Genomic DNA, 26935 nt, shown 5'->3' on the forward strand with positions numbered 1-26935 from the left:
GTATCTGGACATCTTACAACATCTAAATAACCACAGGTCAAAGAGAAAGTAGCATGGCGAATTAGAATATATTTTGAATTGAAAGAAAATGAAAACACAACCAAATCAAAATTTATGAGATGCAGATAAAGCAGTGCTAGAGAGAAATATATAGCAGTAAAATATTTATAGTGGATAAAAGAAATAAATAACCTATCTGAAGCCAGGGTTGAAAGAGAGTAACGGCCTTACACAGAGTCAAGTAGTAAATACTTTGGGCTTTATGGGCCGTATGGTCTCTGTCACAACACTTTTAACTCTGCCATCAGAGTACAAAAACAGCTACAGGAAACACAGAAATTAATGAACATGGCTGTGTTCCAATCAAACTTTGTTTACAAAAACAGGCTGCAGGCCAAAAGTGTAGTTTGCTGACCCCTAATCTAAAGGTTCCCAATTTAAGGAACTAGGAAAAAAGCAGTAAATTAAACCAAAAGTAAGTAGAACAATGAGAGTAAAGGTCAATGAAATAAAGGACAGGAAAACAATATTCACAATCAATGAAATCAAAAGATACTTCTTTGAAAGGGTCTATAAAATTGATGAACTTTTCAGACTAATAAAGAAGAAAAAATGGTACCAATAAGTCATATATTAGAGATGAAATGGGGAACATCACTGCAGACTCCCTAAGGAAAATAAGAGACTATCACAAACAGCTCTTGTGTCATAAATTCAAGACTGTAAACGAAATGGAAAAGTTCCTTGAAGGATGCAAACTGCCAAAACACACTTAAGAAAAAAAATAGAAAACATGAGTATGCCCATATCTATTAAGGAAATGGATTTTGTGGTTAAAAGCTTTCTAACAAAGAAAACTCCAGGCCTAGATATTTTCACTGGCCTGGAGAATCCCACCAAACATTTAATGAAAAGATGGTACTATAAAATCTTTTCCATAACATAGGAGGGACTCTTCCTCATATTTATCTATTTATGTACTTGTCTATTTCTCTTTTGGGAAATCAGCTTTACGTTCAGGGTTACTTAGTTCTAAAAGCCTCTGTACTTACTTTTCCTTCTCACCAGGTTTACCCGCAAGTCAGGATTTCAAAAACCACAACAAACACGCAGCTTGGTGCGGGGCGGGGGTTGTTGATGGTTCCAGGCAGTGATCACCTGTATTTCATTTTGGCAATGACACCAGGACTCCCTTTCAAAGAAACTTCTGTGCAAAGTGCCGTATTTCCTAGAATGAGGCTCATTGTTTTTCAACCTTGAAATCACCCTCTTGAAAAGCAGACCCAGAAACCCCAGCTTTCAGAAGTTAGTCACAATATCACCATCATTCTAGCAATTATACATTAATAGCTCCCGAAATTACTTTATTTAACAGAGGGCCTCAAGACAAGGCGAAATTTGTCATAGCACTCTCGTCTGCCCCTGCTGACTGTTCTGGGTCTCTCCTCCATGGGAATTTTCACCCTTAAAGTTCTGGGGATGACCCCAGCTGCACTGAGTTGCCAAGCAGAGCCCATCTGGAGGGTGGAGGGGGGATTTGGACACAGGGCCCCTTGCTGGTCCCAGGGGTGCTGTCAGACCCAGCAACAATGAACTTGTTCATTATTCATAAACACTGTCCAATAAAGAGCATGAATCAAAACTAAAAAGCCAACCTTTCTGCCCAGATTCCTGGATGAAAATGATTTTTAAAAATCTGTATAATTTGGGGCACCTGGGTGGCAGAGGTGGTTGAGCGAGGGACTCTTGATTTTGGCTCAGGTCGTGATCTCAGGGTTGTGGGATTGCCAGAGGATGGGCTCTGCTCTCAGTGCAGAGTTTGCTTGGTACTCTTTCTCCCTCTGCCCACCTCCCCTTGCTCACACACACCGGAGCTCTCTCTCTCTCTCCCTCCCTCCCTCTAAAATAAGTAAAATCTTTTTTAAAAATCTGTATAATTTGAACCCAAAAGATGGCTATTAAAAATAAACCAAGAAATATCCAGAAACTGGTTTCTAGTGAAAGCTTGACTTCCAATACAATAAAATGATTTAGACATGTTCACAGCCCCTTATTTAAGCCTTCCTGAAACTCCTTAAGTAGACAGCATTTTTTTTGATGTATTGTTCCATGATTCATTGTTTGCATATAACACCAAAGTGTGTTATTGTAATTGTAATACGTGCCCTCCTTAAAAGTAGACAGCATTTCAATTCAGAGACCAAAGTGAAAATACCTTTGAAAAGAAAAGCAATGTGGCTGGGAAACCTTGTGCATCTTGCCAAACATTCTCCGCCCTGCTCACCCACCCTCCTGCACCCCCCGCTGCCCCATCATGAGCTTGGGCTTTCTGGGAAGGTCAGCGGTTTCCCAGTCAAAAACACTCTTGAAGTCATCAGGTATGGAGGGATGGAGACTCGGCATCTGGGCAGGTGTGTTCCTAGTTCCACACCTGGGGCTCAAGAGCCAAACAGCTTGATCCTACAGGGCATCGTGAAGACATTCCCCAGGGTGATGAAGATTCTAAAGCATCTGAGGCTCCATAAGAACTCCTGGATGTTATCACCTGTGCTGGGCTACCTCTACTCCTCCACAAAGCACTGTATGTCCTTTTTCAACTTAAAGTTGAGCATCACCCTGGCGTTCATCAGCAGGACCAAACAGCAGAGCAAATCATTTTATAACAATAGCATTATCGGATCCCAAAAGGAGATAAAGACCTTAGGAGAAAATTAAACTCCAGGCTGATAACCACAAGAACCTACTAGCCAAATGAGTCCAACAATATATAAAAAGGATAATACATCATAACCAAGAGTTGTTTATCGTAGGATTGCAAGGCTAGCTCAAAATTCAAAAATGAATCAATGAAATCCACCATATCAACAGACTGAAGAGAAAAATCCTTATTTTCTCAACAGATGCAGAAAGAGAATTTAACAAACTTCAACACCAATTCATGATAAAAACTCAGCAAACTAGGAATAGAAGGGAACTTCCTGAATATGATAAAGGGCATCTATAAAATACCTACAGTAACATTATACATAATGATGAAAGATTGAATGTTTTCCCCCTAAATTTGGAAATAAGGCCAAGATGTCCTCTTACCATTCTTATTCAACATGGTACTGGGGTCCTACCACTACAAATAAGGCAAGAAAAAGAAATAAATGAATACATACTGGAAAGGAAGAAATGAAATTATCTCTATTTCTGGATGAGTGATTTTTCTATGTAGAAAAACCAAAGAATATACAAAAAGCTACTAGAACCAATAAGTGAATTTAACAAGGTTGCAAGACACACAATCAATCTACAAAAATCAATCCTATTTCTACATATTAGCAATGAACAGTTGGAAATTCAAATATTAATAATAACCACATACAATACACCAAAACATGAAATACTTAGGTATAAAATTGTTTTTTAATGTGTAAGATCTCTATGCTGAAAACCACAAAGCCCTGATGAAATAGTTCAAAGAAGATATAAATAAGTGGAGAGGTATACAATGTCCATGGATTGAAAAACTCATTAGTAAGATGTCAATTTCCTCTAAACTATAGATTTAACGCAATCCAAATTTAAAAACCACAGGATTTTTTATAGAACTAACAAGTTTATTCTAAAATTTATAGAGAAAGGCAAAAGAAGTATACTAACCAAAACAATTCTGAAAAAGAAGATCAGAGTTGAAGGATTAATATTACTTATTATAAGCTTATTATTTATAAAGGCTTAAGTAATCAAGACAACGTGGTATGGGTGAAAAGACAGAGAACCCAGAAATAGTAATACAATGGAGACAAAATAGTTTTTACAACAATAGTGCTGGAATAACTGGGTATCTATATTCCCCCCAAATAAACTTCAGTCCCTATAACATACAAAAATTAACTCAAATTGAGTCATAGACCTAAATACAAAACCTGGAACCATAATCTTCTTGAAGTAAATATAGGAGAACATCTTTGTGAACTTGAGTCAGCTATGATGCCAAAAGTGCAATCAAGAAAATAAAAAACTGATAAATTAGATTTCACCAAAATTAAAAACTCTGATCTGCAAGAGATATTAAGAGATGAAAAATACAAGCCACAGACTAGAAAAAAAATATTTATAGATCATATATCTGATGAGGGACTTATATCCAAAATACATAACAAACTTGCAAAAGATTAGCATAGGTAATTCAAATGGCAAATAAGCACAAAAAAATGTTCAATGATTAGGGAAATGCAAATTAAAATTCTTAAATGCCACTATACACCTATTAGAATGGCTAAAATTACACACACACCCTTATACAAAGTGCTGGCATGGATTCAGATAACCCGATGGTGAGAAGGCAGAATGATACAGCTACTTTGGAAAATAGTTTGACAATTTCCTATAAAGTTAAACTTACACTTACCATATAACACAGCGATCCTACTACTTGGTATTAGCCAAATACAACAAAAGTTTATGTTCACAAGAGAGCCTGTATGCTTGTAGCAGCTTTACTTAAAATAGCTAAAAACTGGAAAAATCCAAATTGCCCTTCAATAAAATTAACTCTGGTACACCCATACAATGGAATACTATCCAGTAAGAAAATGGAAGAAATTACAACATAGATGACTCTCAGATGAATTATGCTAAGAAGCCAGATTCAAAAGGATACATTTTCCATGATTCCATGTATATGACTCTGGAATAGGCAAAATGATAGGAACAGAAAACAGATCCGTGGTGGTGGGGGCTTGGGCAATGGGGAGAGGTCTATTACAGGTGGGGTAATGTTGTTGGGTGTTGGAGCAGTTCTGTATCTTGATTGTACTGATTACTCAACTGTACATATTTGTGCAAACTTACAGAACTAGATGCTTTTCAAAAAAGGATACATTTTACTGAATGCAAATTATATCTTATTTACAAATGATAAAAAAGGACAAATTATGAAGTCTAAATCAAAGAGGAACTCTTTTTACTTTCAACAGTTGTATGCTGTTCAAATTTCAAACTGCCTTCAGCACTTTTTGGCTATTACTGCATCTCCCTATGGCTCCATGGGTCTCAGTTAAATCATTTGAAAATGGACATGATGGGGCATCTGGGTGGCACAGCTGGTTAAGTGACTGACTTGATCTCAGCTCAGGTTATGATCTCAGGGTCATGGGATTGAGCCCTGTGTCGGGCTCTGGGCTCAGCACGGAGTCTGCTTGGGACTCTCTCTCCCTCTCCCTCTGTCCCTCCCTCTCCCCTCAAATAAATAAATAAATGTTAAAAAAAAGAAAAGAAAATGGACATCATAATGGTACATAGCACATAGTGAGGGATAGATGAGTTAGTATAGGTAAAGTGTTTAGAGTAGTGATGAACCTGCTAGTTCTACTATCATGACAATTTTGTTACCTTTGTGGTTGATGTGTTCTCAACTACCCTTCCCAAGATGTCATGCTTACATGATACAACAATTCATGGCAGGGCAGTAGATAAGATATGGTTGAGGAAGAAAAAAAATGAATGAGCAAGTATGGTCTCCTTCCCCTGAATATATTTTTTCCTGATTTCTAGCATATTCCTAATTAGGTGCTGGCCTAATTCTTAGTCCTAATTCCTTCCTATAACCTGGTTGCATTTTATCTTTGGGCTCCATGACAAAAACAAATTTCTTCTTTTTTCTTCAGTGAAGCCAAGTTGGTTTCTGCTTTTTGCACCTATCATATTAAAATAATATGCCCTCCATCATTTTTAAAGTATGAAAATGTATTTCATGCCTCAAGATCTACTAGCTCAGTCCACTAGCTCAGTACTTATAACTTCTGGAACTCTACTTTCCTCCTTTTTCCATCTGGGTATTTACAGTAGCATATAAAGCTATTCTACCACATAACACTTAATAGTAGATTCCATAGTGAATAATATATTTCATATTACAGACTATTTTAAGGTAACCTATTGGCTCCTATTATATTATGAGCTCAAATATATTTCTTTTTATTCAGTCCAGGGAATTGTGTCAAGCGAGGCAGAGCTCATGTGGTGTCTTTCCATAAAATACTTAAGTTCTCAGGTCACCTTTGTTCCTGTCTGGGTGACCCTAGAATCACTGCATTCCTGAAATTAAAGTTTGTAAATAGAAAGAGCAAAAATAACAAGTGATCTTCACTTTTTCCATTCTCAAACTAATGTCAATCTTATGCCAAGGAGCTAGAACATTCCATCCTAATACTGATGAGAGTTAAGTTAGATTTAAAAAAAGATGAGTATAATTTTCAGGATGAATTCCTTGAAAAAAAAAAAAGTTACCAAGTTTCCAACAGATTAATTTGGAAAAAATTAATATGAATATGGGATTAAAATGCTATCTAATTCATATCAGATGTTACAGCACTGGGGCTGCTTTTGCATTTTTGTCTTTGACACTTCCTTATGTGGAAACTTCTCTATCATTTCTTCCTTACTCTAACCTTACTCTAACTCTGAAGGACACACAATCCCATATGCCCTTTAATTACTCCTGTACCTAGAGGGGTTGGCCTGTTGGATTCCCATTGTCCTGGTCCCTCATCACCATTTGATTGATATACAAGTGTGTGCTAGATCAACAGTAGGCCAATTAAAGGTACTCTCCTGGGAATTTGGAATTGGACTGGCCCCTAGGAAATGTATATTTAAAAAAATTGACTAGCAGTGAGGCAGCTTTAGAAAGCTAGTCTGCAGAGAGAGAAAAATAAATGTAGATTTACAGAAAACAGAAATGAGAAATAGGGTGAAAGTCTTGATGGTTGTCCATCTCTTAGTCCTAATTCCTTCCTATAAACTGGTTGCATTTTTATCTTTGGGCTCCATGACAAAAACAAATTTCTTCTTTTTTCTTCAGTGAAGCCAAGTTGGTTTCTGCTTTTTGCACCTATCATATTAAAATAATATGCCCTCCATCATTTTTAAAGTATGAAAATGTATTTCATGCCTCAAGATCTACTAGCTCAGTCCACTAGCTCAGTACTTATAACTCCTGGAACTTTACTTTCCTCCTTTTTCCATCTGGGTATTTACAGTAGCATATAAAACTATTCTACCACATAACACTTAATCGTAGATTCCATAGTGAATAATATATTTCATATTACAGACTATTTTAAGGTAACCTATTGGTACATGAATTTCTCCATACTACAATTTTTGAGTTCTTTCTAGAAAATGAGTTTACTTAAAGAACAATATAAATGTTATGTGTGTTAAACCAATCTAACTGTAATAGAATTGCCAGTTACATGTGAATTCTAGATGAATTATAATAATTTTTAGTGAGTATGTCCCAAATATGACATGAGACATTTATATGGAACAGCAAATAATTTTTTAATATAAGTGCTTTTTATTTGCTACATTTGGCAACCCAGACCCATGAGTAAAAGTTAAGTCAGATCATTCTTACCTGTATTTTTTGTAATGTTTTCTCTGGGAATATTGATCAACCAGTAAACTCGATCACTGAACTTGAATAAAGAAGACGTCAGAATACAGTGTTTGACAATGTCAATGGCAACACTTATTTTGCTATATCCCATCCTATCTTTAGTATATGTGCTGCCGAAGCGAGCACTCCCATCCTATCTTTAAAAATGGAAATTAAATAAAAACATCTAATGCATATACCCTTTACCCAGAAATTTCACTGTTTGGAATTTATCCTACATTATACTCACATACGTGTGAAATAAAATGTGCTCAAGAATATTTTTCATCATTGCTTGTAATAGTAGAAGACTGGAAATAACTAAAATGTTAATTGATTATGTAAAATGCTATATAGTGGCGTATCATGCAACCGTGCTCAGGTAGCACAAAACTGAGGCATTACTGGCTTGATGTGCCAGAGAACAGAGCTTGGTGTGGACAGAGAATTGGGAATTTAAGGGGAAAATCTAACAGGCAAGGGAACTGCAAGAGTGGTGAGCTCAGAGCTAAATATAAATTTCCCCAAATCCTGGGGAAATGCAAGTGCTGAGGAGACCAATGAAGGCCATGTTAAAAAAAAAATCAACCATGGAAGCTTAAAAAACTGAACAGAGATAACAGCTGCTGAAACCATAGATAAGACAGTTTACAGTTGTGTCAAGGCAAGAAAGAGCCTTTTACACCACAACCAACAACTTCCCCGCCCCCCCCCCCCCCGTTGCTACAGCTTATTATCTTAAATGTCCAGTTTCAACCAAAATGATATGACATGAAAAGAGAAATATGTAACTGATAAAAAAAAAAAAGTTAGATGATAAACTTGATAAACTGACCCAGAGTGAGTCCAGAGAGCAAATGAAGACTTCAAAGCAGCTATTATAAATATGTACACAGGCTTAAAGAAAATGTCCTAGTGAAAGAATGGACAGGGAATCCCAGCACATAAATGAAAAATATAACAATAAAACCAGATGAAAATAATGAGGCAAAAAGTATAATAACTGAAATAAAATATTTACTAGATGAGCAGATTGGTGATGGTAAAAGAATCAGTGAATTTAGAGATACAGCAGTTGAAATTATCCTATCTGAAAAAGGGGGGAAATGATTAAAGAAAAATGACCAGAGCCTTAGATATCTCCAGGACAATGTTGTATATTCTAAAATGTGCATAATTTGAGTCCCAGTAGGAAAAGAGATAGAGAAAGGAAAACATTTTTTAAGAGAAATAGTGGCTGAAGACCTTACAAATTTGATAAACTTATAATTCAAGAAGCCCAGAGAAACCCAATCAGGGTAAATACAAAGAGAAAATCTTAAAAGCATGTAGAGGAAAATGGTACATTACACGTGAGGGACAATAATACAATTAATAGTTGACTTCTCATTCAGAAACAATGGTGTCAGTTGACATATTCAAAATGCAGAATAACATATTCAAAATGTCAAAAGGAAGTGGGAGTCAACCAGAAATTCTGTATCTGACAAATGTATCATTCAAAAATCAAGGTGACCACTAAAAACCTATTAGAATTCATAAATGAGTTCAGCAAGGTTGTAGGATACAAGATCATTATATAAAAATTAAATGTATTTCTACACACTTGCAAAGAATAATCTGAAAATGAGATTAAGAAAGCCATTCCCTCTACAATAGAATAAAAAAGAGGGGCACCTGGGTGGCTCAATCAGTTAAGTGTCTGCCTTCAGCTCAGGTCATGAACCCAGGGTCCTGGAATCAAGCCCTGCATCGAGCTCCTTGCTCAGTGGGTAGCCCGCTTTTCCCTCTCACTCTCCCTGCTGCTGCCCCTGCTTGTGTTCTCTCTCTCTCCCTCTGTGTCAAATAAATAAATAAAATCTTAAAAAAAAAAATCAAAAAGAATAAAATATTAGGAACAAAATTAACAAAAGCAGTATAAAACTTATACTCTGAAAACTACAAAACATTGTTGAAAGAAATTAAAGAAAATCTAAATAAATAGAAAAACATCCTATATTCATGGATGGGGAGATAATATTATTAAAATGGCAATACCACCCAAACTGATCTATAGATTCAACACAATCTCTATCAGAATTCCAGCAGGCTTCTTTGTAAATATTGACAAGCTTATCCTAAAATTCATATGGAAGCCAGCAAATTCATATAGAGCCTAGCAAAAACAACCTTGAAAAGGAACAGCAAAGTTGGAGGACTCATGCTTCCTATTTCAAAACTTACTACAAAACAACAGTATCAAGACAACACGGTACTGGCATAAGGATAGATGTATGGATCAATGCAATAGAATTGAGAATCCAGAAATAAACCCTCACCTTTACAGTCAATTGATTTTTCAACAAAGGTGCCGAAACAATTCAGTAGGGAAAGAATAATAGTATTTTCAACAAATGGTGCTAAGACAGATGGATATCCACATATAAACTATGCATATGGACCCCAACCTCACACCACACACAAAAATGAACTCGAAATGGATCAACAACCTAAATGTAAAAAGTAAAACTATGAACCTCTTAGGAGAAAACAGAGGGGCAAATCTCTGTGACCTTGGACTAGGCAATGGTTTCCTACATGACACCAAAGAACAAGGTCAACAACAATGAAATGGATAATTAGGCTTCATCAAAATAACTTTTGTGCATCAAAGGAGACTGCCTAAAAACTAAAAAGACAACCCAGAAAATGGGAGAAAATATTTGCCAATCATGTGTCTGATAGGGGACTTGTATTGAGAATATAAAGACAAGAATAAGAAGACAAGCCAATTAAGAATGGACAAAGAATTTAAATAGATATTTCCACATAGAAGATACTCAAATGGACAATAAACATGTGAAAAGATGCTGAACATCATTAATCATCAGGGAAATGCAAATCAAAACCAAATGAGATAGCACTTCACATCCACTGGGATGGCTGTATCACCAAACACCAACAGTAACAAGTGTGGGTGAGGATGAACCCTAATACAATGTTGGTGGGAATGTTAAAAGAGTGCAACCACTCTGGAAAACAGTCTGGCAGTTACCAGACTGTTACTCTAGGACCTCACAACTCAATTTCCCAGGGTAGACACCCAAGAGAAATTAAAAAAACATATTTCCACACAAAGATTTGTACACAGATGCTCATAGCTACGTGATTCACTGCAGCCCAAAGGTGGAAACAACCTAAATGTCCAGCCACTGATGAATGGATAGACAAAACGTGGTATTGATACACTGGAATATGATTTGACAGTAAAAAGAAATGAAGTCCTGACACGTGCCACCACATGGACGAAACGTGGAGAAGTTATGTTAGCTGAAGGGAAGCCAGTCACAAAGAGATACATGTTGTAGGATTTCATTTATCTGAGACGTTCAGAATAAGCAAACCCAGAAAGACAGATGTAGTTTAGTGGTTGCCTACATCTGGAGAGCAGAGGGTGGACGGGGAGTGACTGTTAACGGAGATGGGCTGTCTTTTCACGGTCATGAAAGTGTTCTAAAATTAGATAGCAGTGATGTTGGCGCACTCTGTGAATATACTAAACACGATTTAATTGTGCATTTTAAATAGGTGAGCTGTATGGCATGCAAATTATATCTTAATAAAGGTATAATTTTTTTTGTTGACCCCAAAAATGAGGGTGAAAGAAAGACATTTTCGAGGGGATAAATCTCCCAGAGAATTCATTGCCCACAGTCTTGCACTGTAAGAAACGATAAAAATTCTTTGGGCTGAAGAAACATGACACCAGATGGCAGCTCCCATCCCAGGAAAAGAATGAAGAACGATTCAAATCATAAATATGTAGGTAAAAAGTAAAAAAACCACACGTATTTTTTCTTTAATTTCTTAAGAACTAGCGCTCACTTCAGCAGCACATATACTAATTTCTTAAAAACTATTTAAAGCAAAAAGTTTAACATTGTATTGTTAGGTTTAAAACATAAAACATATATAGGTGTGACATTATGGACTATTTAAAAAAAAAACACATCCTATGAGAAAGAGTATATTTCTCATTAATAATATCAAAGAATAAAATAAAATGTTATTACCAAAGTTAAATTAAAGTGGAAGATGCCAGTGTATGTACTATTTATAATTCCCAGGCTGGGAGCAAGTCCTCCTGATGTGAACACACCTAGAAATTCCTTCGAAGTAAGCTCACTTTCAGATTGGAAAGAACACTCGATTTTCTTTAGGAAAGAGGGGAGAAAAAAAAGTAACGACAACTTGATGGAGAGAAGCATATTTTACATTAATTTAAAAGTGAGGGGAAATCTATGAAAAGTAGATGCTGCTGAAGACGGCTATCTTCAGTAATCCTCATCTCTAACTAGGAAAAAAAAAATCTCTTTTGAAATAGTACACTTCTAGAACTCAGTCATCCATTATGCTAGTATCATAATAGGCTTTAACTCATCGATACAATAATCTTTGCTGTCAAAAAATTTACATAAAGTTATTATGTTTAATAAATATAGAATCAAAGCCATCTGCCGTCACGTGTAGAAATCCCTATTTTATTAAAATCATTATTTTGTGTTAAATTTTGTGTTAAATCCCTATTTTATTAAAATCATTATTTTGTGGTTAAAGGAGCAAATGTATAAGGCAAAACTCATTTTAGTGCATTTTATTGGCTATTTCCCAGCTTTGAGAAGGTAGATGAGAATGCAGCAATTATACATGGTAGGTTTTACTGAAAGCCAACATGAGATGGATGCTAACAGCTTCCACTCATTTGGTTATCCTAATAGTGAAGACCACTTTGGGCAAGTTACCTGAGTTTCAGTTTCCCTATCTATAACACAGGGAAACAGATTGATTCCAAAAACATTTTCCGAGCTCTTACCACGAATCTGGACAGTGTTATGGGGGCTGGGGAAACAGAACTGCATAAAACAGACAAAAATCCCTGCTCTCAAAGAACTTACATTCTAATGGAGATTGGAGGGAATATAAACCCAAACCCCCTTTCCCCTGTCTTGTCACTGATTTACAATATATTGCCCTTTGTGAAGTTGGCATAGAAGTCCCAAATTCTAATTCTCAGCCTTTTGAGTTACTTATCACTGAGTTTTCCTGTGGCTATCCGCAATGCATGTGTAAATAAAGTCTGTTTTTTTTTTTCTCCTGTTAATCTGTCTTTCATCCGTTTATTTTACAGGCCCCAGGTACTGAATCTAAGAGGGTAGGTTCAGTCCTCCTCCACTAATCTTTTTTTTTTTTTTTTTTTTAAAGATTTTATTTATTTATTTGACAGAGAGAGACATAGCGAGAGAGGGAACACAAGCAGGGGGAGTAGGAGAGGGAGAAGCAGGCTTCCCCGCCGTGCAGGGAGCCCGATGTGGGGCTCGATCCCAGGACCCTGGGATCACGACCTGAGCCGAAGGCAGACGCTTAACGACTGAGCCACCCAGGCGCCCCAGTCCTCCACTAATCTTAAGTACTATATCTTACAGAAGATTAAATGTCATCATGAACATAAGATGCCTGACAGACATAAACATTTTATAAATGTTAGGCATTATTTCTACTAATATCACTTCTAGAACTACTATTTCACAACTATACAAAATGTAGGTTATAGTTAATTCCCTTTCAGGAAGACAAAACTAGAGATGAGAAGGGTTAGGTAACCTGCCCCAGGGCACACAGACCATGTATGTCCATGCATAACTCCAAGATTTGACCCCAGCTCCGAAGGTCTCCCTTCCTCTAAAGCCCATTCTTTTTTCCATAATATGTAATCACAAAGAGGAAAGGCATTTTTGACTCAAAGGGCATGCACTTCACAACAGTTGTGAATAAAAAAGTAAATATATGTTTGGCATATCAAGAAGGAACTGCGAACTAAGTCAAGAAGACTGGGGGAAAATGTATTTGTCCTTGTGGGGTGTTTATCTTTGTTTTTATTATATTTATCATAGATTTCAAACAATCTGTACATTTTTTCTTAACTTAGGTTTTTGCTAGCATTTGCTGGATGGCTATCTTAATAGTATATTTTATTTTATTTTGGGTTTGTGTGTGTGTGTGTGTGTGTGTGTGTGTTTAAATGCCACTATATGAATTGTAAAAATCAAATCATCCCTTACCCAAATGACAACCGCAATGTGGTACTTGTTATAAAAGGGAAAGATTCTTTCTCTGGGTCATGTGAAGTAAATTTCTCTAACAGGCTACATCTGTCAAACTTCAAAAGGACAAATCAGATCCATAAAAAATAAAGATCATTACAACCAACCTTTTAAAAAGGGAAGGGGGCTGTAGCTAAAAAAAAAAAAAAAAAAAAAAAAAAAAAAAAGGTGCCTGGGTGCCTCAGTGGGTTAGGCAGCTGCCTTCAGCTCAGGTCATGATCCCAGGGTCCTGGGATCGAGCCCCAAGTCAGGCTCCCTGCTCAGCAGGGAACCTGCTTCTCCCTCGCCCTCTGCCTGCCGCTCTGCCTACCTGAGCTCACTCTCTGTCAAATAAATAAATAAAATCTTTAAAAAAAAAAAAAAAAAAAAAGGCAAAACCACCCAGGCTGTTCAATGGCTAAATGCAATATTTCACCTGATCCAAGTGGAACGGAATAGAAAAGATCATTATTTACATAGGATTTTACCTCCCCAAGTCTGAACACAGTAGAAGGCATTTGAAAAGAGTACAGTGCGACTGGTTTTCCATGTGGAGTTAAAAAGACTGTGAGGGGTTGTTGCATACTATTAGGGGACCTTACCAAGTCATCTGAGGAAAGATACAACTTGATTATTTCATTCTTTTGGGGGAACCCTTTGCTATCACAAGCAAAGTGTATCTCCATATCACCTAATAATAAAAAAAAATACATTATTTTAAGTCACTGACAGAAGAATTTCCATATTTTTTAAACTGACAAAATAATTTTAAAAGAGTAAGAATTATAATTGTATATTTTAAATTCAGAAGTGGTCAAAAACCAGTTCTTGACTTTTTTTTTTTTAATTTTTAAAAAACTTTCAACAAATTTCATTATCCAGATGCAAAGTCAGTAAGAACCTTTTTTCACCTGAAGCATATTTCAGAATACATGGTTCTAAAAGATTTATATAAAACATTCCATCCAAGAAAAATAGAATACACATTTTCCTCAAGTGCACACAGAAGAATCCCCTGGCTCAATCACATAAAAAGAGACATAACAAATATAAAATTTAAGAAGACTGAAATCATACCAAGAATATTTTCTGACCACAATGGTACAAAACTAAAGATCAACAATAAAACAAAGCTGGAAATTTTGCAATGTAAATATTAAATAGTTCTTGACTCTTAAAGCCCTTGAGGAGCACAGAGAAAGGACAGGAGTTGGAGATTGAAGAGAGAATTTGTATTTTAATAGAGAGCTATTGATAGGAAAGAGACTCCTCTCCCAAAAGGAGGGAAAAGGGGTTGGGAGGAAGATCTCTTCCCTTTATCTTGATCTGAAGTGAATCTCTTGTAGACAGCAGAGTTGGATCATGGGTTTTTATCCATTCTGTCAATCTCCATCTCAATGAATTTAGGCTAAAGCTCAAATTCCAGCCTGGCATTCAAGTAATTCCATGACATGAACCAGTTTCCTATCTTTCCAAAATATTTTACTTCTTCTATCCCTTCATTCTGGCCAAACTGAGTATTTACTGCTCCCCTCACATTATACGATTACCTACCTCCATGACTTTACCATCACTTACCCTGATGTTGTCTCCCCCATGCATGCATAGACACACTCATTTTGGGGACCTAGATTGATTGCTCTCTTTTGTACAAAGCTTTCCCTGACCAACCCTCTCAGGTGGAAGTAAACACTCCCTTCTCTGAAATCTCGTAAGTTGGCCTGTGACTCTCTAATCTTAGATTCTACCCATGTGTGTGTTATATATTCTACAGTAGAACCTAGGAACTGGTAGTGGGTCATCCCAGAAATCAAGCATTTCTGCAACACACCTGTGAATAGAAGACAGCCTGAATCCATCTCTTCATTAGTCAGTCAACAATTTTTTTTTATTAAGCATCTACTGTTCTAGCAGATCCAATCCAAAATGCTAGAAAATCTAACAATCTGCACAAGTGGAGGTGAATTGCCTTGTCTTATTCCTCTTACAAAGCATTTCCACCATAAAAGTCCTACCGGGTAATTTAATCCATGTATTACTTTTAGAAAATGATCTTCAGTCTCAATCTGTTAGACTTATAATTCAGTTTACAATTCATACCACATGTAACCATGTAGGAAAAAGCAAAAAAAGCTATTTAAGTAATTAAAGTTTTTCAAATATAAAATGCTCCTTAAACTTTAAATATTCTATGACTTATAAGCGATGAAACACTATAACAAAGGTGTCTATGTACACAACTTAATACCAATAGATTCACAGTGATATTATTAGAAACCTCTGGACAAGAGCACAATAAATAATACCTGGGAAAAATTGGAAGACAAGGTAAAGAAGTACCAAAAAAAGTATTTTAATTGTTAGTGAGGAAGGGAATAAAGGAGAACTCCTACAAGAAAACAGAGAGTAAGAGAGTCTGAAACTTACCTTTATTATATATTATTCCTGATGAAAAATCAAATATGTTCACAAGTAAAATTATAATATATAAAAGTAGCAATCCCATCTATTGAAAGAAATAAGAATTATTTCTATTCAATCACTCTGAACGTATTTTTCTACAAGTTCCTTTTTCTACAAACAACTAGAAAGTAAAGAAGTCATCTATACCTTGAAGTTAAAAATATTTCTTTTTGTGACAAAGCAAATAATGTAACAGTTGACTAAGCTCTACATTTACTTCCTAGTTGGTATTAAAGATATTTATAAATATCATTATTCAAACTAAAGAGTGGTGGCTCTGGTTTTTCTTCAATGTAGATAACTGTTGGGAGGTGTAATCAATTTTATAGCTGTGTAAAACAGAGCCTGACTTGATAAAGACTGAGGATGGTAGAGCTGTACCTTGATCTGATATTTTGACTGCACTGCTTTTGAGAGAGATAATCCACATGGATCCTGAGCATCCCTGCATGTTCTTCCTGTGTGCCAGGCATGCAAAGCCCTGGACACTCTTTACCCAGGCCTTTTTTAAGATTTGTGTTTGTGGCAAGAAACCTTGAGGGATGGGGCACCTGGGTGGCTCAGTCGTTAGGTGTCTGCCTTCGGCTCAGGTCATGATCCCAGGGTCCTGGGATCGAGCCCTGCGTCGGGCTCCCTGCTCGGCGGGAAGCCAGCTTCTCCCTCTCCCACTCCCCCTGCTTGTGTTCCCTCTCTCGCTGTGTCTCTCTCTGTCAAATAAATAAATAAAATTTTTAAAAAAAAATTAAATTAAAAAAAAGAAGAAAAAAAGAAACTTTGAGGGATGAGGTAACATCCTCCTCGGACAAGAGCAGGCTTGTTCCCATGGTGAATCTCCCAAGCTCAGAGTTCTCCTATAATGCACCCCACTATGTGTGTAAGCAAGCCTCTTTGACGGGCTGAAATGTGTCCCCCTAAAAATTCATCTGTTGAAGCCCTAACCCCCAGTACTCAGAATGTGGTCATATTTGGAGATACGGTCTTTACAAAGTGATTAAAATGAAATCATTAGGGTGGGCCCTGATCCAATGTGACTGGCGTCCTTATAAGAAAAGGAAATTTGGGCACACACATGTGCAAAGGGGAGACGATGTGAAGACACAGGGAGAAAATGACAAAGGAGAGAGGCCTGGAATGGATCCTTCCTTCTTGGCCCTCAGAAGGAACCAACCCTGCTAACACCTTGAACTCAGACTTTTAAGTGTCCAGGAGTGTGAATCAATAACTTCTGTTGTTTAAGCCACCCAGCCTGCCATATTTTGTTACTGCAGCCCTAGTAAGCTAATGCAGCTTGCAGTGATGGATATCTGCTCCATGGCACTGCGGGGGGAGGGGGGCATGGGGAACTGGAGTGAGCAGCACGCTGACACTCTGGCTACTGCTTTTGCTGTGAGTGATTACACTCTGGCTACTGCTTTTGCTGTGAGTGATTAAGTCTTTTGTCTCTGACCTAGAAGTCTTGTATCTTTTGCCAGCATCCAAGAAACAGTAACAGACTGACTTGCCAGATGTAGGTAAAGCATAATCGAGATCCTGCAGGTTCCTGACAACGGCTGAGTAAATTATATTTAACTGATGTTATTCCTCCCTCAAAATTGGTTTGCTTGATTCAATACATTTAACCAACAATATAAAGTTCAAACATTCACTGGATTTTTAAATTCGTCATCTTTATCACATGGTCAGGGAAGAATTGTGGGGTTTTTTTGTTTGTTCTTTTTTTTTTAAGTGCTCTTTTTCGGTCACCTGAGAAAACAGTTTGTTTTCACAAGGTAAGACAAAATAAAAGTATAGCAAAATTGAGCACAGCATGGTGCTATGCTCAATTATATTTTTGGTGCAAGAATGAATTTAACATTAAATGGAGAAGTCATCACAGTCAAACTTTGAAAATAGTGCCTTTGCCAGGAAAATCTTGTAGTATTTCGCTAAACATTCACATTAAATGACATAACACCATTATAAGAACCTATCAGTTTTTCTCCTCCCTAAAAAATGGATTGAAATGTATTATGCTCCTGGGCTCCAGGATGGATGATCTATTATTACGTTATCCTCAGAGCTGTTCCAATTCAGTTCTCTCGAATAAATATAAAATATCTCTCATTTCATTTGAGTGGATTTGGTTGTATCTATCTTTGACCAAAGAACTAAAAACCTACTTTAAAAGGCTTTTAAGTGCTTTCATTAAGGGCAGGAAACCTGAGAGAGCATAATTGGAGGGAGAGACAGCTAAGGAAGGACCTTTGTGCTCTCTGTGGATTTGCTAGTAGTTACACATTCTCTTGTTCTAGTAATCCAGCCCATATTCATTCTTTTTTAATTTAGACATGGAAAGTACTTTAGAATTAATATATGAGACCCAAAGTTACATGTCTAAAGTCCATTACTAGCTAGTAACAGAGTCAGACTTAGAACCAAGATCTCCTGATTTAAAATATTTAGTCAGCATACATGGATGCCACAAAATGAAAATTTAAAAACACAAAGCAATGAAGGACATGATTAGATTTGATCTCTCACCAAAACTACTAACTGTATGCACCATAATTCTGTTCCATACATTCATTCATCTCCTTTTCCCCTTCTTCAGTATTACAAATTTGCTCAATTTCATACTACCTTCTTTCAACAACCAACCATCTCCTGGTTAAAGAAAAAGCACTGACTTTGGCCTAAGATCGGCTCTGCCCATTGGGATGTCTGATCTTTGGAAAATTACTTAACTTTTTCAATTCAGTAAAATAGCGATAATAGCTACTTCACAGCGTTGTTGTGAGAACTGAACGAGTAATAAACTTTACACGTTTAACAGCTGCTTTACATAGACTAAGCAATTGATAAGTACTAGCTCTGAATCCATGTCTTGATATACTGAAGCAACTTCTTTATCCTCATCCCACTCCTTACTCACTCTGTGAAGCAGTAAAATTACCTCCAGTTACCAATGCCATTTAATTATCATGAATTTTATATAATGACCAGGTGTAAGTCACATATCTGGGTATTTTCTATTCTCTAGCAAAAAATATTGAGAATTGTCCCAAAGAAGGAACCTACATTTTCCACCATCTGATTCATTTTTAGTCACTCTGTTATAGAATAGTGATTACATTATCAATATGTACTAGAGTAGGGCCTTTATTTTAATATTTCTTACTGTGACTGCCTCCTAATAGGACGACCGACTAGTTGCACTTTTCTTCTTTGTATTTTCCCAAGTTTCTTCCATCCAAGCTGAGAAAGAAGACCCAGGTCTGAGTTTTCAGTTTACTGGTTTAGTAGTCCACTAACTTTGGTAACAGCCAATCAGCTGCTACCAAGTGCAGAAGCAGGCTTAGAAAACCTAAAGGGTAGGCAGTTGGAATTTCCAATTAACTGCCTCCTTCAGAGTACCAAAGGTCATTTTCTTTCAAAATCTAAGAGATGGTGTTTCTCCAAACTTATCATCTTTAATACATCCACCAGGAAGGCTCAGAAACCTACATATGACTATTTTCAAAATCCATAAATCCTCATGGGACTACTGAGTGCCTGAGGAAAAACAAATGCCAAAAAGAAATGCCAACTACATACAAGGAGGTTTAAGAGAAGAAAATCTGTCAAAGAGAGCTTCATGACCATGTCTTCAAGGAAGATTGGGACTTCAAAAAAATAGAGAAGACCTTGTTGACAGGGTAAACAGGATAAGTAAATACACAAAGCAAAAGAATGAGAATGAGCCGGGTATGCATGGGAATCAGTAAGACCAAGTGATATGCTGATCTGTTCTCCAGATTCATCTTTCTGTGAATGTCCTTTGTCTGGTTGATTATATCTACTTAGGCTGCCTTTGGCTACTGAGCCCAGACTGAACCTGTCTGACTTACTAAGCACCCCAACAAGTCATGAATGGTCACAGGGGCTAGCAATTTCTTTAATAATGATGATAAAACCTGTGTTATACTCATGTTCTCCTTCAGACATCCTTTCACATGGCCATGTAGAACCTGCTAGTATGTGGGTTTCATCTACTCCTGGAAGAACCTGTATAAGACACACTTTTCCTGGGGTGCCTGGGTGGCTCAGTCAGTTGAGTGTCTGACTCTTGGTTTTGGCTTGGGTCATGATCTTGGGGTCCTGGGATTGAGACCTGTGCTGGGCTCCGTGCTCAGCAGAGAGTCTGCTTGAGATTCTCTCTCTCTCTCTCTCTCCCTCTGCCCCTTCCCCCACCTGGCTCTCTCTCTCTAACAAGTGAATAAATCTTTAAAAAAAAAAAAAGAAAGAAAGAAACACTTTTCTCTTACCTTTTCCAGTGACCTTGACCTAAAGAAGGAAGTTATTCTTCAATCTGAAATAATGTGCAGAACTCAACAAAATGTTTCTTCTGTAATAGAAACTCAGTTATCAGAAACTCCTTTGTGTTGCTGGTTTCTGATTACACAAGGTGATGAAGTTTTCGTATGGAAGCAAGCTGTAATTCTCAGTCTCTGTAGCAACACTGTGGTAAGCTGCTTCCCCACACTGCATCAAAATAGGAATGTCTGAGCACTGTTGTAGGAATACACTGATGGCCTTCAGGAAAACTATGAAGGTGGTGACATTGCCCTCTATTCCCCCAGCAACGCCTTTGTTTCCCTTCCTCATTTGTTCTCATGGGATGCTTCCTCCCAGGCTTGAGTAATGCTTTCCTTCCCTAGAAGATAAGGATCTGCATCAGTCAGACTTACTGATGAATTAACTTTGATGCAAATGAGTACCAAGAGAACTCCCATGGCAGATGATTTACCTATAACAGCGCAATGAAAGATGTTCCTCCCCCAAAACACAAGTCAGGCACTGGGTATCTGGTTAGGAGGTTTGGGAACCAGGGAAGGGGCTGATTGGAAGGATGACTTTCACTTTTTTTTCTTTGTAATTTTTCTCTGACTATAAAAGTGCTCATTATGTGAAACTGGAAAAATACAAACAGGTATAGGGAAATTAATTATCTATAAACCAAGAGTCAGATAGAACCACTGCTAAATTTTGACATATTTATTCAATCTCTTCCCTACATGTTTATATATTTCATGTAGGATCTTTCTATATATAGTTTTTCAGTCATTGTTATTCTGACCATTTTCTCATGTAATTCACGTGTTCTTTCAGAAGTTTTCAAATTATACATCTAAAATAACTACACACAATTTATTTAAACATAAGACACTCAGCTGTTTTCGGTGTTTTCATGTTATGAATAATGTGGTAATAAACGGTCTTAAACAGAAATCTGTCCCTACATTTAAAATGTTTTCTTAGGATATGAATATACTGAAGACAGGCTGACAAACTGCTTTCCAGAAAATGCAGCACTGAGAATGAGATGTAATCTATAATAATTTGATAGGCAATAAAGTATCTCATTTAGTTTTACTTGTTTTAGTATTGGTGCAACTGAACATATACAATATATGTGTTAACATTTTTTCTGTGTGGTCATATATTTTTTCTTCTATAAATTGTTTGGACATATTCTTGATCATGTCCTACTGGAATTACAGTGTTTTGCTTGTGAAATGGTAAAATAATCTCTTTCAATATTTACTGTGAATATTAAAACAAATTTGTCACTTAATTTTGTGTATGATGAGCTTTGATGTAATTCAAATGTGATACAGTCAAATTTATCAGTATTTTCCTTTCTGGTGATTTCCCTCACCTCATGGCTTCAAAGACCACCCCATCCAGAGACAGACTTTGATCATACTTCCTTTATAAGAAAACTTAAAGACTCAGAAAGTTCAAAGAATAAAATAACAAGGACATTTTGATCACCCCAGATTAACAATTCTCCCAGTTTTAAAAAATGTTTTTTTTTTTTGTGGGGTATTTCAAACATTAGAAAAAGCAGGAAGAATGGCATGATTAGCTCCTTTGTATCTATCACCTAGCTTTAGTCCTATTTCATCGATACACCCACCCATTCATCTTTCTTCTCCAGGATTATCCTGAAGATATCTTAAACATCCATATAAAGTTCAGTATACATTCCTTAGAGAAAATGACTTTTTAATTAAAGAAAACCACAATACCATTTCATGCCTAAAGATGAGAATGATTCCTGGATATCTATCCAGTGACTGTTCTTATTTCCCCAATTATCTCATTCTTAAAATCGTTTATACTTTGTATGAATCAAAATCCAGTAAGGTTCATACTTTGTAATTAAGTGATAGTATCTTTGAAGTGTTTTTTTTTTTCTTTTTCAAGTTTTTATTTAAATGCTGGTTTGTTAACATATAGTGCAATATTAGTTCCAGGTATAGAATTTAGTGATTCATGACTTACACAGAATATACAGTGCTCATCACAAGTGCCCTCCTTAATCCCCATCACCATTTTAATCCATCCTCCCGCCCACCTCCCCTCCAGCAACCCTCAGTTTGTTCTCTATAGTTAAGAGTCTGTTTTCTGGGTGCCTGGGTGGCTCAGTTGGTTAAGCAACTGCCTTCGGCTCAGGTCATGATCCTGGAGTCCCGGGATCGAGTCCCGCATCGGGCTCCCTGCTCAGCAGGGAGTCTGCTTCTCCCTCTCCCGCTCCCCCCTCTTGTGCTCTCTCTCTCTCTCAAATAAATAAATAAAATCTTTTAAAAAAAAAAAAGAGTTTGTTTTCTGGTTTGCCCCTCTTTTTTTGTTTTGTCCCCCTATGCTCATCTGTTTTGTTTCTTAAATCCCACATATGAGTGAAATCATATGGTATTTGTCTTTCTCTGACTTATTTTGCTTAGCATTATACTCTCTAGCTCCTTCCACATCATTGTAAATGGTAAGATTTCATTCTTTTTGATGGCTGAGTAATATTCCATTACACACACACACACACACACACACACACACACACACATATGTATTTCAAACATTAGAAAAAGCAGGAAGAATGGTATGATTAGCTCCTTTGTATCTATCACCTAGCTTTAGTCCTATTTCATCGATACACCCACCCATATGTGTGTGTGTGTGTGTGTGTGTGTGTGTGTGTGTGTATACACCATATCTTCTTTATCCATTCACCAGTCAATAGACAGTTCCATAATTCGGCTATTGTTGATAATGCTGCTATAAAACATCAGGGTGCACGTATCCCTTTGAATCTGTATTTTTGTAACCTTTGGGTAAATATCTTGTAGTGCAATTGCTGGATTGTAGGGTAGTTCTATTTTTAACTTTTTGAAGAACCTCCATACTATTCTCCAGAGTGGCTGCACCAGCTTGCATTCCCACCAACAGTGCAAAAGGGTTCCCCTTTCTCCACATCCTCGCCAACATCTGTTGTTTCCCATGTTGTTAATTTCAGCCATTATCTTTGAAGTTTTTAAATCTGTAGGCCACTCCCCTCTCTCTCCCCAATCATTTTCTCTTTCCCCTTGCAACTTGTTAGTTGAAGAACTAGTTACTGTTAATATGTTTCTCACAGTCTGGATTTTGCTGATTGCATCACCATGGTATCTTTTTACACCGTAAATCTATCTCATTTGTCCTGTAAGTCATTAAGTTGATTTAGAGGCTTGGTCAGATACAGCTTTAATTTTTTTGGCAGGAATACTTCATAGGTGTTTTTCAGTACTTCCAACAGGAGGCACATAAAGTCTGGTTGTCTCTCTTTTCATGACATAGCAGCCGTTATTTCTTTCCTAGATTTGTTAAATTCGTTAGAGGTTGCAAGATGGTGATATTTTATCATTTGATCTTCATTTATTTGCTGGAATATTTCTGTAAAGATAAATTTTCCTTCAACAACCATCTGGTTATTCAGAGGTACCATTCCTAAGTAAAGGAAAGTAAATGCTTCATTCTTTCACTTACCAGTTTGAAAATAATGACGTGATTCTCTAGCATCCTCATAGAAGCAATCAATAAGGTTTGTTTTTTAGTATCATTATGAACTCATAGGTTTTGATTTAAATATTTGAGTGTTTCTATCTTTTAGAGTTATTATCCTTGGTATTGCTCCAAGTGTGCAAATTTGGGCAGGTGTGGTCTTAAAGTTGGCTCCTGGTCTTTTTGACATGAGCTAGTACTCTCTGAGAGCTTCCTTCCTTCTTTCCTTTCTTCTTCATTGGACAAGATATTCTAGGCTCACCTTATACATTTCCTGTCACAGACAGGGAATCAGTCATTTCTGTATGGAATTCTGATTCCTTTTACTGAGAAATGGCATGTATAAACCATACTCTGGGAGCTAGGCAAGACTTTTTTTTTAAATAAATGAATATATAAAAACCTTATGGAAGATAAATGGTAGTTACTTACAACTGAATTTCCTCATATATTCTCCCCCCAAAATCACAGAAAGAGAATTAATAAAACAACCCTAGAGCAACTAGGAAACACAGATTACTAACAATTTCAATTTGCATATAAGTAGGAAAAGCAACATCCAAAACCAGAAGAATCGGGGCACCTGGGTGGCTCAGTCAGTTAAACGTCAAACTCTTGATTTTGGCTCAGGTCATGATCTCAGGGTCATGAGATCGAGCCCTGCATCAGGCTCTGCACTCAGCACAGAGTCTGCTTGAGATTCTCTCTCTCTTTCTCCCTCTGTCCCTTCCCCGCTTACACACACACACAAACACACACACACACACACACACTCTCTCTCTAAAATACATAAATAAATCTTTAGAACCAGAAGAACCAACTCCAGAGTCCACACCAGATAAAGGTCAGGTAGAGACTCTATGGAAAAGAACAGAGAACAGCAGGAGTTTGCACAGGTAGAATACAGATAATCTCTCTAATAGAGTCCTACCTAAGAGAGGGGGAATACCAAGAACAGGTTTGAGAACTGGCAGGTTAGAGCACTAGCTTGAAAGTCTTCATGCAGTTTGAGGAGAACAGCACTGTGAAGAAGAGGTTAGATGCTGTGGAAGGTGGAGGAATCTCTCAGATGTGTGATGGTGAAGAGAAAAAAGAAAGCAATAGAAATTAAAGGTCTTACAGAAATAAAAGAGAACCACAAAATTGGGAAACACACTGACCCTACCCCCCAAAAGTTTTCATTTACTTCAAAACTGAACAGAAAACAACAGAAGAAGATGCTTTTGAATTACGAAACCCAGCTAGACACTCAACTCGCACCCCCTACTTGAGACTTGTCCAGATAAAATATGATGTTTGAAAATGAACACAAAGTGGCAGGCAACATCATACAAAGCTGTTAGAAGACAGAACGTTAGAATTCAAACATTTCCTCAGACGAAAATATTCTCCCTGCCAAAAGCAACAAACAAACAAAAAGTACGACGGAGAGAAAACTGTAACACAACACTCTAACCTGAATTAAAATGTTAAAACAAGAATTTGCACATTAAAACAAAAATCACCTTGAATAATAAGTTTGAAATAACCCAGAATAGAAACAGAGAAAAAACAGGATGGTATGAAATGAGAGTTGACCAAACTCAGGAAATGGAAGAAAAAGACAAAATAATCTCATAAATAAAGATTAATTTCAAGCTGTCCAAGAGAAAACAGTTTTGACCACAAATATAATAAGGGTCACAGAGAAGAGGAAGGAAAACTATCAAGAGAATAAAACCAATTTTAAAAAAATGGTAAAATCAATGGAGAAAAAGTAATAAATATAGACAATGTACAAAGAAAATTCAACATCTCTAAACAAAAGAAAGACACTGGTCTTTTTGTCATGAGTCTAGTAATAAGTATACAGACTGAAATGTCAACATGAAAAATGAAAACAGGCTCATATCTGGTCACACTTGATGAAATTTCAGAACAAGGATAAAGATGCTTAAAAACTTTTGGAAAGCAGCCCCTTCTCCCTCCTCCCTGCTCCAGCCCTCCCCGCCCATGGTTCCCTCCAGCCTCCCTGGCAGCTGCCTCTTGCTGGGGACCTGGGTGTCCTTGGCCGCCTGCCATCCAGTTGGGGCAGTCCATGACGAGCACATCATGGAGACTGAAAGTGGAGGAAAAACCTGTGGAGTACTTGAACTTACCTGTATCAGAGAAGAATCTGGAGTCCGAGTGCATGCTGATCTCCCATTGACTTCTGTTCTATTACCATACCCCATTAAAGAGATGTGAGGGGTTGGTTGACATTCAAATCAGGAACATGTCCAAAGCATCCTTTGACACACCAACAATTGTCTATGCTTCCTTAGAAGGAGTCACCTGACAACTGGGTTGTTTAACAAGATGGTCCTAAGAAAGTATCTTTGGAGGCAGTTGTATTTTTATCAGCCACTGGATTGTTTATTAAACAAGAACCCAAAAAAACTTTGAGAGACATTCCCACTACAAGGGCTGGCATAAGTCCTATCAGCAGTACTGGATGATGGAAGAGACAGAGGAAATGATTTTTCAACCTAAAATTCTATAATCCATCACACAGGGAAGTATGAGAACAGAACAAAGACATTTAAAGACATTTTAACTCAAGTGGAGTATAACGAACATATGTCATATTTTACTCAACAGCTATTCCACCACTCTTTGCTAATAATTATTTTTTACTTTTGGGGACTCACCCTCCCTGTATAGTCTCATGGGACTGCTAATCAAGATTCCCTGCCTTTCCATAGCCAAGAGGCAAGTTTGTGACCCACATCAGAAAAAACAGGTGCTCCTTTCTTGGACTGGGAATCAGAGCAGAACAACAAGAAGAGTGACAATGGTGTGAGTCCATTCTTGAGGTAGGTTGCAAGCAAGATGGATGAGCACTTTTTGCTGTGACCTTCCCTGGACCTGCCTGATCTTTTTCTTTTTCTAAGCCTAAGTCTCCTTGAGTCTCTGAGCTCCCCATTACCCTTCAAATAAATTCCTTTTGGATTAAGTGGGGAGTCTATTTCTACTTCAGTATCTAACTGATCAGGTAGGACTCAGAAATTTATATCCCATGTAACATTCTTAGAAATTGCTTGAGGATGGGGCGCCTGGGTGGCTC

General features: G+C 37.1%; 1 protein-coding gene across 1 annotated transcript in view; it reads right to left on the reverse strand.

The window, feature by feature from the left end:
* The window catches only part of CATSPERB (catsper channel auxiliary subunit beta), a 95405-nt gene extending 79348 nt beyond the window's left edge, over nt 1–16057 (reverse strand). The window contains exons 1-4 of the mRNA XM_036097514.2: nt 15979–16057; nt 14154–14242; nt 11485–11625; nt 7412–7472 (exon numbers count right to left, since the gene is read on the reverse strand). Of these exons, the coding sequence (XP_035953407.2) occupies nt 7412–7472; nt 11485–11625; nt 14154–14242; nt 15979–16057 (370 nt within the window). The remainder of the gene's footprint in view (nt 1–7411; nt 7473–11484; nt 11626–14153; nt 14243–15978) is intronic.
* Between the last annotated feature and the right edge of the window lie 10878 nt (nt 16058–26935).

Source organism: Halichoerus grypus, chromosome 8 (assembly GCF_964656455.1).
Source record: "Halichoerus grypus chromosome 8, mHalGry1.hap1.1, whole genome shotgun sequence".
Taxonomy (NCBI): Eukaryota; Metazoa; Chordata; class Mammalia; order Carnivora; family Phocidae; genus Halichoerus; species Halichoerus grypus.